Source organism: Diaporthe batatas (genome assembly GCF_019321695.1).
Source record: "Diaporthe batatas strain CRI 302-4 chromosome Unknown Contig00006, whole genome shotgun sequence".
Taxonomy (NCBI): Eukaryota; Fungi; Ascomycota; class Sordariomycetes; order Diaporthales; family Diaporthaceae; genus Diaporthe; species Diaporthe batatas.
In genome coordinates, this window is record NW_025408553.1 from 566113 (window position 1) to 580389 (window position 14277).

The 14277-nt window shown below is 55.5% G+C and overlaps 4 protein-coding genes across 4 annotated transcripts; 2 read left to right on the plus strand and 2 right to left on the minus strand.

Moving 5' to 3' along the window:
- Positions 1 to 356: 356 nt before the first annotated feature.
- On the minus strand, positions 357 to 4763 carry KVR01_005951 (uncharacterized protein). Its single transcript, XM_044787830.1, has 5 exons — positions 4287 to 4763; positions 1985 to 4109; positions 1187 to 1912; positions 1018 to 1099; positions 357 to 952 (listed from the first exon to the last, which is right to left on the minus strand). The coding sequence occupies exons 2-5, from the start codon at positions 2358 to 2360 to the stop codon at positions 538 to 540; spliced, it is 1599 nt and encodes a 532-aa protein (XP_044644754.1). The 5' UTR covers positions 2361 to 4109; positions 4287 to 4763; the 3' UTR covers positions 357 to 537.
- Positions 4742 to 8887, plus strand: KVR01_006473 (uncharacterized protein). The gene is made up of 3 exons (XM_044794596.1): positions 4742 to 6011; positions 6067 to 7309; positions 7369 to 8887. The coding sequence occupies exons 1-3, from the start codon at positions 5048 to 5050 to the stop codon at positions 7739 to 7741; spliced, it is 2580 nt and encodes an 859-aa protein (XP_044645276.1). The 5' UTR covers positions 4742 to 5047; the 3' UTR covers positions 7742 to 8887.
- Positions 8888 to 9096: 209 nt separating this feature from the next.
- On the minus strand, positions 9097 to 10753 carry KVR01_006133 (uncharacterized protein). Its single transcript, XM_044785189.1, has one exon. The coding sequence runs from the start codon at positions 10153 to 10155 to the stop codon at positions 9262 to 9264; it is 894 nt and encodes a 297-aa protein (XP_044644936.1). The 5' UTR covers positions 10156 to 10753; the 3' UTR covers positions 9097 to 9261.
- Positions 10754 to 10879: 126 nt separating this feature from the next.
- On the plus strand, positions 10880 to 13758 carry KVR01_006253 (uncharacterized protein). Its single transcript, XM_044794010.1, has 3 exons — positions 10880 to 11907; positions 11970 to 13189; positions 13265 to 13758. Exons 1-3 carry the CDS (start codon positions 11777 to 11779, stop codon positions 13411 to 13413), a joined length of 1500 nt encoding a protein of 499 aa, XP_044645056.1. The 5' UTR covers positions 10880 to 11776; the 3' UTR covers positions 13414 to 13758.
- Positions 13759 to 14277: the final 519 nt, after the last annotated feature.

The window sequence follows — 14277 nt, forward strand, 5'->3', positions numbered from 1 at the left end:
GACGGCATTGCTTCCAACGGCGCGCTGGCTAGAGACGCAAAGGCCAGATGTTTTACAATCGCCCCATGCAATATTTTCGCGGCCGCTATAAAAGTGAAACGAACGGAGGATGTGGTGGGGCAGGAGGTGGTAAGATCACAACCTTGTTTTGTAGCCAGTTAATGACGTAACTTCATTGTGAAGTAAACCTGACCAGACAAGAAGTTCAATGTAATATGCGACATGCTGGAAACGTTTACAGATGGATACGGCGACAATACGTACTGAGATGTGCCTCCGAATGCATTGAATTTGGGGCACATGGGCGAAGACTTCATCGGTTCAGCAGAACCACGCTGAGCTGTCACCCACCACAGTTCTCGACTCGAAGAATAGCATAGTACTTGGATGATGTTATAACAAAAATGCTCTATCGTCAACGCCTAACAGGATATCTCTCATCGGAATCTGATGGCCAAAATCCAGTTACAAGAAGCAGTCTCCTTAATCCGCAAACATCCTGGCCCCATCAACACAATCAAATCAATACGCTAAATTCTAGTACACTTTAAGATTGGCAGCAACCTTCCCATAACCTTCGGTGATAGCCTGTCTCCTCTGCTCGTTGCGCACGGTGATCTTCGCCTCGAACGGCGACGGCTCTAGGATGACGTGGCTGTTGGTGGCCTGGTCATCGATGGGCACCTTCTCGCCCGTCATCGGGCACGTCTTCTGCTCCAAGTTGAACGCCCAGAGCACCGAGGCGCCCGTGACGAAGAGCTCAATGTCCACGATGTCCATCCCCAGGCACTTGCGGCGGCCCCACCCGAAGCTGTGTGCACCGAACTTGCTGTCGCGGAAGTTGGGGTACTTGGTCAGGGGCTCCTGGTACGTCGGGAACGATGGGTCGAGCCACCGGTCAGGACGGAAGTTCTCTGGGTCTGGGTATCTCTCAGGAACTCGGTTGATTGACCTGTGGCGAGGTTCACGTGAGCAGGTTGTTCCGCACTATGACAATCGTGGACGTGAGCAACTTACCATTCGCATGCAAGCATAATTGTGCCCTTCTTGATCTTGACGCCGCGGTACTCATCATCTTTCTCTGCCTGATGGGGCACACCTACACCATGCAACCATCATGTCAGCCACCATGCTGGCGCAAGCATCTGATGAGGGAGTATCATGAACGAGCGACCAGATAACTTACCCAGCGGAACTCCTGAACGCCATCTTATGGTCTCCTTGAGAACAGCCCTTACGGTAGGCAGATCTGCAAAGTCATCGAAATTGGGCTGTCGGTCACCACAGACCCGCTCGATCTCGTCCTGGGCTTTCTTCTGCCACTCGGGGTGCAGCGTCATGGCCAGAAGGAAGGTCTTGAGCGGCCCCGCAATGGTGACCACACCAACCAGGTTGAAGAACCCTATGGTGCACGCCGCGAAGTTCTCTTGCTCCTCGGTCTGCTCCAGGCTGCCCTTCTGCTCTCGCTCGACCTGTTCGATGTAGCGGTATGCCCACGTGTCTTTGGGCAGTTGGCCTTTCTTATACTTTTCCTTGGCGACCCTGTAGTTACTCGTCCACCAGGCCTTCTGTGCCCCCATCCTCTGCCTCTCATATTTTTTCCACGGGTTCAGCGCCTCAGGAATCTCCCACAGCGGCGTGACCGTGTTGACGATGGGGCCCGAGACTGACATGTTGTGCAACGTGTCGTTGGCACTCTCGCCGTTCCACTTGCCCTGCGAGGCCTCGTCCCAGGCCAGCCGCGACATGATACGGCCACAGTGCTCGCGTGAGTGATCGATGAACCGGACTGGGTCCGACATGAGCATCATCAGGTACCGCTGAGTTTCTTGCTCGACATGCCCGTAGAACTGATGCTTGTAGGCCTCGGCCATAGCGGCGTGGACCCATTTTCGCTGCTTCTGCCAGTGATCTATGGTGGGTACCCAGAGATGTCAGACTTCTTCTTTACCAAAAAGGGCCACTCAGTCCTGGACTGGCTTACCCTGGCGGTCCATCAACGCGAGGTACTCAATGCCCGTTTTGTGATCGAATAGCGCTCTGATCTGCGGACGTCCCGAGTAGATATGACCCCTCTTGACGAGAAGTTCTTCTGCGATCTGCTCATCGGAGATAATGATGAAAGTCGAGCCGGGGACACTTGTCTGGTAGATGGGGCCGTATATGTCTGCCCACTCTTTGAACTTTTTCCACATGGAAAACCTGGGTAGGTCATGGATCCTTCCCACGAGGGGAAACTGTGTTGGGCCGGGGAACTTGGGTTCCTTCTTGTTCCTCCATTGTAGAACTTGCTGTACAGCGGACAAGAGAAGGCTTGGTATAGCCAGATACAATATGATAAAGGGAAGATCAAAAGCCATGGCGGAGGACTGGCTCGCAATATGAAGAAGGGGTTTGGGATACCTAGGGAGCGGACATCAACGCTGAAAGGAGCAGAAAGGATCGGGTAAATATGGGGTGCTCATCCGCGCCGTGCAGACGCGCTCTACTTATGCAACTTCTTGTCGGTCCCGAGATCTAGACCATTGGCAGTACCCAGATAGTACTCGCACGGCGCATGGTAGTGAAACAAGACGCTTCCCAGCGGCGTGGTCCCATATCCATTGGACCCGGGCCCCTTTTCGATGGTGCTGCCTGACCTAGCTGCAGCTTGCGGCGCGGGCAAGACTTGGGGGAACATCGTCGACAAGGATGCAGGTCGATGCGGCCGCTTATTCCTCACATTTCTGTTTGAACCAACGAACGGGTCGTGTAAAGACACCACCGAAGGCCGACCCGCCCGCCCTTGGAGGATTCGGGTGAAGGACCCTGGCACGCCTGGGGGGTACAAGGAAATCCGCCCCTGGTCATGGCAGCTCTTCCAACGACTGACGACCCGTAACCTCCATGCTTTCCACGGCAAGACACAGCCGAGCTGTGAGTAGTGCGTGCTTTGTACAGCCCTAGGACTTGGCGGCCCAGCTTGTCCGTCCGATCTGTCACCTGAGCTTGGCACGAACCACCTGCTGTTGGGATGGGGCCTGGCCAACTGAGAGGTGAGGCTGACAATGAGCCCGGGTGGGATTGCAGGCATGTACCAGCCGCACTGATGATTGGAACCGGAGATCTGGGTATGGGGAGAAGGTGGGGATGTCCGCTGCGTGTCAGCAAAGGGTGTAGGGCTCAGCGGTTCAGCTGCGCGGGCAATAAAACACGCCTCAAGCCCTAGGTACTGTGGTATAAGGTTACGCCAGATCGACAACCCCCGTTCCGACCCGGCTTCAAACAATACATTATACCGTAAATCCGCAGGATGACTTGAATTTTGCGTACGCGCAGTGTCTGGCCCGGCAGTCGCGAACTAAGGCACCATGCCCGAGCAGTCGGATCAAGGGAGGGCCGACGCCGCATAGACGTCTGTAAGCCGCGAAGCGCCACTTTTGCGGCCAGTCTGTCTGAGAGCGGCCGCCGCTTTGATCACCCAACGGGCAATGAGCCGAGTAATTGCCTGTTGCAAGGCACTTTAAAGTGCTGGGAGGCATTTATCACACCGGGCACGCCCCACAAGGTGCAGCTGAGGCCGTCGTCTGAGGCCATCGTCATGACGTAGTGTTTGGGAAGTTTCTCGGTCCACGGATATCAGAACGAACAGCTCAGCAGCAAGATGGGGTGCGGTAGAGCCCCAGTTGTTTGGCCGCCGCAAATGTGTTGAATAACGTAGTCAAGTAGTTAACCTGGCCTGGTTTTCCATTCGGGAGGGCTCCTTGGACCGGGCCCCCCAGCCGTGTCTCGGTCTAACTAAGAGTCAGGGATGGCATATCCCGAGCCGTGCATTAGGGCGCCTCCGCGGTACCCATCCGAAGCTAGGTATTCAGTAGTACCTAGGTAGTGTAGAAGGCCCATCCAAGGCACTGGAGTCAGTCGTATGAGCCAAGTCGACGAGACCTGAAAGTCCAAAGTTGTCAGCAAAACCGCAGTTGCAGGCTTGCCCAACAAGCAAGCAGCCAGCACTGCAAGTCGTGGGCATGTAATTCCTGAGCGGTGGCCCAGTTCCTGCAGTTTCTGGGTCAATTCCTGGGTCCGCTGCTTGCGCCGGGTATCAAAGCACATATCCTGCGGATTGACTGTGCCTGTCGAAGCGTTGTGAGCCTAGAACGTCACATGGGCAGTTCGGGAGGGCCGAAATACGGAGTAGATGCGGCGCACTGCACTGCTGCAGTTTGAAGTCGTCTCCTCTACACCAAAGCACGGCCGCCCACGAACGTCGAGCCGTGTTGAATGTTACGCAACAAAGAATTTTTACATACCATAGTTTCAGCATCTGGCTAACCATGGAGCTACCCGTTTTTTTCCTTTGCCCAGCAGACCATGTGAGACGGGGCATCGACTACCGCCGCACGTGCTGGCCTCGATTGTTGGCACGCCAGCAAGCCGTCTGTGATCGAACTCGGTGCAGCATCTAGACCAGCTTCACTAGTCTTGTCAAACCAGCCACAACCTTCCTGCAGGGCGGAAGAGGCTTTGGAAGTGGGAGCATGTATCAGTACCGTTACGGAGTACTGGTCTGCCCGTTGTGCCGCCAGCGTGGTTGGATGGCTGTTGACTGGCGGTTTCCATCGAGCCTTGTTCAGGTCCGGAGTGGAACTAATAAGGACGAGGGCCGTTGCAGCCTGTCTTGTCGATGATATAACCCTAACCCTGGCTGGAAAAGGAGGACCCCCAGACCCCCTGTGGTCCAGATGTCTTGGCAAAGTGTGGCCCAAATGGCGATTCGAGAGCTCCCAGGCAGAACGGGCTCCTTATGTAAGCCCCCACCAAGAGCAGGAGCAGGAGCAGCAGCAGCAGCAGCGTGTGGAGCTTGGCAGGCTGCTGGACCTTTCGTCTGCTCGACAGATGAGGTCATGCGCCTTCCCCTCGGGTGCCGCCAACCGCTGAAGACGCATTCCCGTGCATCGCGTCGCATTGCATAGGCCTTGGTTGATCCTGCCTTGCCCACAATGTCGTCGTAGGTCTGGCACTGCTTCCGTATCAGACGCCCAGGCTACAGTTCCCAGGCTAATGCTCCGCCATGGCGAGCCCCAGTGCAAACCAGCTGTCGATTCCCTTCCGCAAGTCCAACCACCTGTCGCTCTCGGCCGCCATCCGCCAGTACATCTCCAAGAAATATGACCAGCACCCTGACATGTTCCGTCATGACCTCGAGGTCGTCGACGCCCTGCGCAGGGATGCCACCAACGTGCGGGAGGCCCACCCCAGCGGCATCAAGAAGCTGCAGGCCTACGCCGCCCAGCTCGTCTGGATCTCGGGCAAGTTCCCCATCGACATAGGCGCAGACTTCACCTGGTATCCCGCCCTGGGCTACAACACCGACCGGCCCGTCGTGCACAACAACCTCAAGTTCGAGCTCATGAGCGTCCTCTTCAACCTCGCCGTGCTGTATTCCCAGCTGGCCCTCGCCTCCAACCGCGCCAACACCGACGGGCTCAAGACCGCTGCCAACTACTTCAGCCAGGCTGCCGGCGTCTTCAAGCACATGAAGGATGCCGTGCTCCCCGAGCTGCGCATGCCCACGCCCCCCGAGGACCTGGACGAGAGCACCCTCGAGTCCCTCATCCAGCTGCAGCTAGCCCAGAGCCAGGAGTGCTTCTGGCAGAAGGCCGTGATAGACGGCTACAAGGATGCCTCCATCTCAAAGGTTGCCGCCCGTGTCAGTGACTTGTACAATCTGGCTGGAGAGGCCGCCATGAACAGCGAGTCCATCAGCAGTTCCTGGATCCACCACGTGAGCGCCAAACACCATCACTTCGCCGCCGCCGCCCAGTACCGCGCTGCGTGTGACTGCCTGGAGAAGAGGAAATACGGAGAAGAGGTGGCCCGTCTGACCGACGCTGTTGTTTGTGCGAACGAGGGCTTGAAGGAGGGCAAGGGAGGCTACCTGAACAAGGCTGTCATGGACGACCTCAATGGCTTGAAGAGGAGGGTCGAGGACGACCTAAAACGCGCAGAGAAGGACAACGACATGATTTATCTGCGTGAGTTTAAATATTGTTCCCCTAAACCCACTCTAGGCGCCACTGACCATCTCAGATCATGTTCCCGCCAAGACCGAGCTCAAGGTTCTCGAACGCGCCAATATGGCCGTGGCTCGGGTCCCCCCAGAAGTTGCCAACCCCACCGAGTACCTCGGCGATCACACTGACTTCGGAACTCCCCTCTTTAGCAAGCTGGTACCCTACTCCGTCCATGTTGCCTTGTCAATATACGAGGAGAGGAGAGATCGTCTGGTCAATCAGAACATAATACAAGACCTTGAGGCATTGAACGAGAAGCTGCACGAAATACTGTCGTCGCTGAATCTTCCCGGATCGTTGCAGGCCCTGGAGAAGCCGCTTGGCCTGCCCGGAACATTGGTACAGCACGCCGAGGAAATCAGGCAGGCAGACGCGTTGAGCAGGGTGCAGCAGAGCTTTGCCGACATCGATAAGCTGAGATCAAGTGACCGCGCAATATTCGACGAAGGAAGGTCTCTTCTCTCCACCGAGGAGGACGAGGATCAACGTCTGCGGGCCAAGTATGGGACGCAGCGGTGGACGAGGCCGCCCAGCAAAGAGGATCCTAGAGGCGCCAAGCTTTGGGAGCAGGTGGCCAGCATCGAAGGCTACTTTAGCTCGAGCACGTCAATCGATGCAGTTGTCCGTGAGAAGTGGCTGGGAGTCGAAAGCACACTGTCCATTCTGGCCGGGTCCGACCGCGCCCTGATGGACGCAATACCGCAGAGTCGCAAGCCAGAAATCCACGAGAACGTCAAGATCGCCCTTGGCCGACTCCGTGGTGCTTACAACGACATCCAGCGCCTCGAATCACGACGACGTCGCCGTGCCGAAGCTCTCCGCGAGAAAGCCAAGGCTGATGACATCAAACCGGACATCATGAAAGAGGCAGCAAGGCTGGAGCGCACGTACCCCAACACACAGATCGTACCAGCACATTTCGAGGAATTCTTCGAGAAGAGGCTCGACAGCATGTACGAGGCGGATCTGGCCCAGATCGAGAAGGAGGCTGCGGAGCAAGAAAAGTTCTTGGCCGAGGTGACGCGCGCGAATCGAGAGTTTGAAGCTCAGAAGAAGAGCGCGGGCGACCGAGGATCCAAGGAGCGGGAGGCCGCGCTGCAGGCTCTGGACAACGCATATTACAAGTACAAGGAGATCGTTGGCAACGTGGAGACGGGGAGGAAGTTCTACAACGATCTTAGCAAGATTGCTGGCTCCTTCAGAGACCGGTGCCGGGACTGGGTAGGTGAGAGACGAAAAGAGTCTCGAGGGCTCGAAGAGTAAGTTCACAACTATCAACCCCAAAAACAGCCTGGACTAGACTTCTGACACATCCCAGGGACATCGGCATGCCACCTCTATCCTCTCTTTCCCTGGGTACACACCAGCTTGCACCCCAACCCAGTTATCAGGCTTCTCAAAGCCCTCCGCAGCACTACTACCAAAATGCACCTGCCCCGATGGCGCCAATGTCACCTCCGCCCGAGCCACAGGTTCAGTCCTGGGCGCGGGACGACAACGCCCAACCGCCGGAGCAGCCGCAGCCTCGGCAATCGATGCAGCCGCTGCAAGGTATGTGGAATCCCGAGATGGGCATCAAGTTCGCGCAGTCGCCCGGGGCAGGCGCTGGTGGTCAGGGGGGACAGGCGGGAGGTGGCAATGGACCGGTCGGCGGGAAATGGGAGCCCAGTGCCGGGATCCGGTTTGGTTAACGGACAAGGTTCCCCGAGGGCTGCTGACGTCGGACTTATTTTGGAATCTAGCATTGCACAGCACAGCCCGGCACATCGAGCGTAGGCGTACCAGGCATTGGAAAAGTTCCATTCGCTCAAGTTCAGCGGATGTACCAGTACCATCGAAACCTTATTAGTGGCATGCTGTATTGTACCACGAAGGCATGGGCTATGTAGTAACAATAAGTGATGCGAAAATCTTGTAGGGTGATGCTATTCTCGCCTCGTTTCTCTGCTGTGCGGGTATTCTTGGCCCAGCTACAACGACTCGAACACTAAAAGGAGGGATCCCCCCCACCGGTCCAGAGCTCCGGCTACTGCCCCGGTGCCGCCGAACAGACGGATGACTCTAGCCACCGCATTGCCGTGGTTGTTTTCTGGCGACAGGTGCGCACTTGCGCAACGTTGCTGGTTTGGCGCAGGAATCGCGACGGCGACCACTACCGAGACGAGTCGCTCAGAGTTGTTTAGAACTATGGCAGTAATTGGATATCTGCTCACGATCCTCAGGCTGCATAGAGGACACTGATCTGCTTTAGGTCATTATTCGCCCGCAACCACAACCTCACAATAGAAAGCCCTTCAACCATACGCTAGGCCCGGGGTCCTCTAGATTATAGTCGTGTAAAGTAGAGAGAAAAACTACTATGCGGCCTGCCTCGCCGCCACCGCTCACCTTCCGCAAAGCCACGCCCAACCACACCGCGCGCTGCTAGCCACTTGTAAAGTCAGCATACCGCGCGCGAATCCAGCCGCCAGGGGTGGATGGCTGAGGCAGACCTCGTCGCAGACCACCGCATCGACGCCGCCGGCCTGCTAGCCAAGACAAGAGCGCCGGGCAGCGCAGCCCTCCTTGTCACATCACCCGCCGCCCAGCAAGCTGTCGTACTTTGGCCTGTTCGCCGTTAGCCCCAGGATGCAGGACGGCGGGATCGGGAGGGCTGTGCTGGTCGAGGCTGAGAGGTATGCGCGCGAGGAGGTGGGCGCGTCCCGGATGGAGATGGGTTCTTTGGCTGCGCGGGGAGCTGATTGCCGGTAGGGCTATGTGGTTATTGAGTGGAGACGAGGCCTTCCCCGTATGAGGAGCTTGTGAATGGGGAGGCGTTGAGGGATGACTTGCTTTTCTTGGTGTTTGCGCAAGGATTTGTTTCAAGGGCTCAGGGGGAAAGGTGGCTGGCTGCTTGGGTTGGATTCTGGCATTGGGCTTCTGGGTGGCGCAGCAAGGCGTACTGGAGACTGGCATTACTATAGACAGAACTAGTAATTAGTCTAGACTTTTACATACAGAATCTAGGTACACAGATACTACCACGCACAGACATAAGGTTCGTTCTCGATGATTGGCAATTCCCAACATTGAAGTAATTCAGAAGCACAATTTCACATCCACATTGTACAAATTTATTCGTAAAGATCATCAAGACTGAGGCATTTGGTACCAAAATTGGCTCGAATTTTAACTATCTTGTAGAACCCTCTGTAGTCAAATAGAGGGGGTTTCAGTATAGCACCGTTGCTTTGATGACAATCGCCCAGCCCGAGGAGCTCTCCCACAGTCCAAAATCATTTTCTCTTCGAAAGGTAACTTCCTCGGCTTCCCCATGTACCTGTACACTCCCCAAGGAAACTGTCGCAAAATTCTTGTTCTGTACCTTGGGAACGGAACGTTCGGCTGGTGGTTGAGATTTCTTAGAAAGCCCGAACAGAGACCGCATCGGAGACTTGCGTTTGCTGTCAGACTGCTCGGGTGGTTCTTGCTCGTCAATCTCCACATGACGCGTCGTCTCGCTCTTCTCGGACCGCTCAGGTGTTACAACGCTCCGGAGAGCCGAGGCCAGTCGGAGAGCGTGCTCTTCGTCACGCCACCATAGTAAATCCGTATCTGCCGCGTCGTCGCGGATCTGCAAAGACTCGCCGTTCTTGGACACCCATCTGAGCTGACCCGGTGCGGCGATCTCGCTCAGCCGGAAAAACGCAGTCTGTTCCTTTCTCTCGTTCAGTCCGGCGAGTTGCCACCCCTCGTCACTCCGTGCCGCGTCTTGTGGGACCAGCATCAGCTCCATTGAGAGTGACTTGTGTGAGTTCCGGTGCCTCTTCACGTTGTTGTCCATGGAGAAGTCGAGGAAGAAGTCCCTGACGAAAGGCAGCATGTGTTGCATGAGAGCATCATCCTCGGTGAATCGCTGGCTTGCCTGCGACTGCTGCCTCTCCCGGACCAGGGAAGGGAGGCGACTGACGAGCTCGTCTATTGGATCTGCTGCGGGCTTTTCATTGTACGTCGGTGGCCGAGATTGTGGTCCGGCCGGTACTGTGGCCTCGGTATAAGAAGGCGGAGGGGCATATGATGGTTCTCCTTGACCCTCGGAGTGGTCCTCACGTGTCTTGGGAGGCATATTCGTCTGTGATATTTGGGGTCTGTCTCTAACCTTGAGTTGTTCTCAGGCAGAAATATGAGCTATTGCGGACTCGGAAGATCGATGCCTGAGTGTGTGTGACAAAATCTGGTAGGTCTCATTCCGACAACGTCAATGAATCGTACGGATCAAACTAATTTGTGAGAACGAAGCAGGCTGCGAGTCTGGTCACTGGGGTATGCCCTGGCTGTCGCTCTGGTAGGTAGCGTTGGGCTGAGTGAGTTGCGATATTTGAACGACGGCATCAACGTGACGTCCCCAGTGTAAGCCCAAGCCAAGGAAATGTCAAAGCAGCCAAGGCACGTGGAACCCTGGAGTGTGCCTGGCAGTGGCGCTAGAAGCCGCCATTTCGACCTGGCGTGAGTCCGAAAGACATAGGCGGGATGAGTCGGGTGGCTGTGCGCTTCAAGTGGCAATAGGCCAATCCGACGGAAACAATTCCACACGTTCTGGCAGAGAGTATTGATGCCCAACTCGCGTGTTCAAGAAATCATGTAGCAGGGCACATCGAATAGCATTTTTGCCAGACTTATCCCGGCCGGGTAGGATTTAATGCCTGCACACATGTCTTGGGCGGACCGTGATGCAAACCGCAAGGCAGCCAGATTCACGAATGTGCACTGCCCCGTTCTTTCGCGACGCGAGAATCCTTACAATGGACTGCGGCATTTGAGCGGAATATTGCCTGCATTCCTTCAGCATGACTTCATTGCCGATTTCTGGTTGGCTCAGCAAAGGAGCCGACAGTCCGGTTCCCTTTGTTTGGAAAAGTTCCAACCTCCCAAAAGGCGAGAGATCGTTCGATAGACTCCCCGTTCTGGTACGTGGCTTTCGATGCCAAGATCTGGGGATTGGCATCTGACACTTGGCCACCCTGGGGCAGGGCCTCGCTACTACATCCGGGCACCGAACCAACATTCGACCGCTTCTCACTAGATGGTGCTTCTCCATTCTTCCAGTGATTACTCCATAATCACAGCCACACACAAAGAGACCGGGCGCAGGAAGTCACCTGCGCGGGGCGAAGCCGTCTTACACTGCCTAATAGTCGTCGGTTCCGGGTCGGCCCAAAGCGGGTCGTATGTAGAACAGGCAAGCAACCTTGGGAGAGCGCCGTGCCAAGGGCCGAATGGCTGGAGGAGCAAGGCCGTGAGGCAGAACAACAAAGATGCGAGTGTTGTCCCTGCAGTCATCCGAGAAAGGCTTGGGAGAATCTAGCCATTATATATAATACGGCTTCGCATCCCACACAGGTTGAGGCATCATGAACAATATTGGCTCATAAGATATTATACCAATAAATATTATCAAAGCACTCGAGTTGCCCTGACAAGTCGACCAATACACTATATCAACTAGCATCACCAAGCCACAGACCGTTTGGACTTAACCACGACCAGTCCGACTAATACCTGTTACATGCTTCTAGAGCTTTTCTAGAACACACACACACACATATATATACCCAACACTGCTACGGGACTCATATCTTCAGAGTTTGTTTTACGAGAGTGCACAAAACTCAACGGAATCCGTTTCGCTCCTATCAAGAGATCTTCATATCACACTCCAGCAGTAACACACCACCCACATCGCAACAATGGCACCACTTCCCGCGTACAGGGTCGCTGCACCCGACGAGTACCTTGCCTTGACCGGCATGGGTATCGAGTCGGTCAAGATCTCGAAGTCAGCATGGATCTACCCATTTCAGAGATGCACGAGGTTCAGGTAAGCAAAACACTTCACGCCGAAGCCACCACAAAGTCGAATGTGCTAACAGGTCTGCCTAGTGTGCAACCTCACGATTATGCAATGAACTTGCAGGCCATGACCAAGGAGAAGCTGCAGTTCCTTCTCCCGGTCGTTTTCACTGTCGGTCCAGATGTCAACTCCCGCGGTGCAAATGCCAAAACTAGGGTTGAGAACAACCGTGCCCACAGCCAGGAGGACCGGGGCGACAGCCTCATGAAGTACGCCATGCTGCTCACAGACACAAACGCAAAGGGCAAGAACACGACGGCCTTCCTGGAGAACATCGTCAAGGGCATTATTGAGGGCGAGGTCCGAGTCCTGGTGTCGTCCATGACGATGGAGGAGATCTTCACGGAGCGCGAGGAGTTCAAGCGCCGCATCTTCCGCAACATCCAGAGCGAGCTGGACCAGTTCGGCCTCAAGATCTACAACGCCAACGTCAAGGAGCTGCGCGATGCGCCCAACTCGAACTACTTCGAGTCGCTCTCCCGCAAGGCGCACGAGGGCGCCATCAACCAGGCGCGTATCGACGTCGCCGAGGCCCAGCAGAAGGGTTCCGTCGGCGAGGCGGACCGCAAGGGTCGGCAGGAGCGGGAGCTGGCCAAGATCAGCGCCGAGACGGCCGTGCAGAAGACGGAGCGGGATGGAGAGCGTGCGCAGGCAGAGGTCAGCCTCGACACGCGCAAGACGACGCTCAAGCGCGACCTGGACATTGCCAAGATCACGGCACAGCGCGCCACCGAGTCCCGCGACGCGGAGCTCAAGCGCGAGGTTGAGATCAAGAGGGCCGCGGCCGAGATGGAGCGTCTTCGTGCCATCGACGTCGTCAAGGCCTCCATCGAGCGTGAGGCCAAGCAGCAGGCCGCGGATGCTCGCGCCTACGAGGTCCAGGTCGACGCCTCGGCGCAGCTGACCAAGACGAACCAGACCACCGACGCCGATGCGTACAAGACGCGCACCGGAGCCGACGCTGCGAACTATGCCAAGCTCAAGGAGGCCGAGGCCAAGCTGCAGGTGCAGATGAAGGAGGCAGAGGGTCTGGCGGCCATGGCGTCGGCCTATGGCCAGATGGCTCAGGCCTTCGGAGGCCCGGCCGGTCTCCTGCAGTACATGATGATCGAGAAGGGAACATACGTGGAGCTGGCCCACGCCAACGCCAACGCCGTCCGCGGCATGCAGCCCAAGATCAGCGTCTGGAACACTGGGTCCCAGGCCGGTGGCGAGGCTGGCTCGTCGAGCAGCGTTGATACCATGCGCAGTAAGTACACATAGAGCTCCTTGTGGGTTATGCCAAGTTGAACTAGGAAAAGAAGAATACTGACCTTGAGTTTAGATGTCTACCAGATGCTGCCGCCTCTGATGCAGACCATCAACGAGCAGACCGGCATCACTCTTCCCGAGTGGCAATTCGGCCGTCTGAACAACCAAGCCGCGGAGGTCGAGAAGAACAAGGAGATCGCTAAGACTAACGGTCAAAAGTAAACGCTCACTCTTCTCACCTCGAGGCTGTCATGCCCTAGGTTACATTTACCCAGTCGAATTCCTCACTTTTCCTATGTTTCTCTGTTTCGATATCATGTCTGTATTTGCGATACCCGGGGATAACTCAGTGATACCAGGTTGACGAGTTCGTTTCTGATACCTTAGACGTAAGTTTCGGCTTAATGATGGATTGAGAAGAAGTTCCTACAGTATTCTCACAGCTGGGTGAAATTCCCAGCACACAATCTCTTGGTGGCAAGGATTTCGTACCATGTCTTCTCTATTGATAATATGATAGTGTACTATTATGTGACGATAGTTCCAATAGAATCTACTCTGCTAGAATCGTTCTCAAGTTCAGTATGTGACCTAATGTTCATATATGGTCTTGCAATGCATGCCCCTTACACACCCGCTGGTAACTTCCAAGTTTCATTATCATAACATCAAACGGATACTACGGGATGACTTCATGTTGTTGCCACTCATCTAGATGCAATAATCCCACAATCCAGAAATGACGTTTTGGTTTACTCCACTAGCAAAATTGGCGGCCTCCTAGGATTCATAGGCTGTCTCTTTCAGTCGTTCCCGGCTTAGATACCTAACCTTTAGCTCGTGAGACCTCGTCTTCCAGGTATTTCAAACTAGGCTAGCATATCACGTTGCTAAGTATCCGCCGTCACTACACAAGGCGACAGTCGCCGTGCTTGTCCCCAGATAATACTCCAAATCGTGCATGGAAGAGAGGACGGCCATAGCGTACGTTGAACTTCAAAGAAATGGACAAATTCGGCTTCCGAGAACAAGTGCTCTCAATCCGAGCTGAAAGGTGCCAAAGGACCTGCAGGACTTGGGCCATGT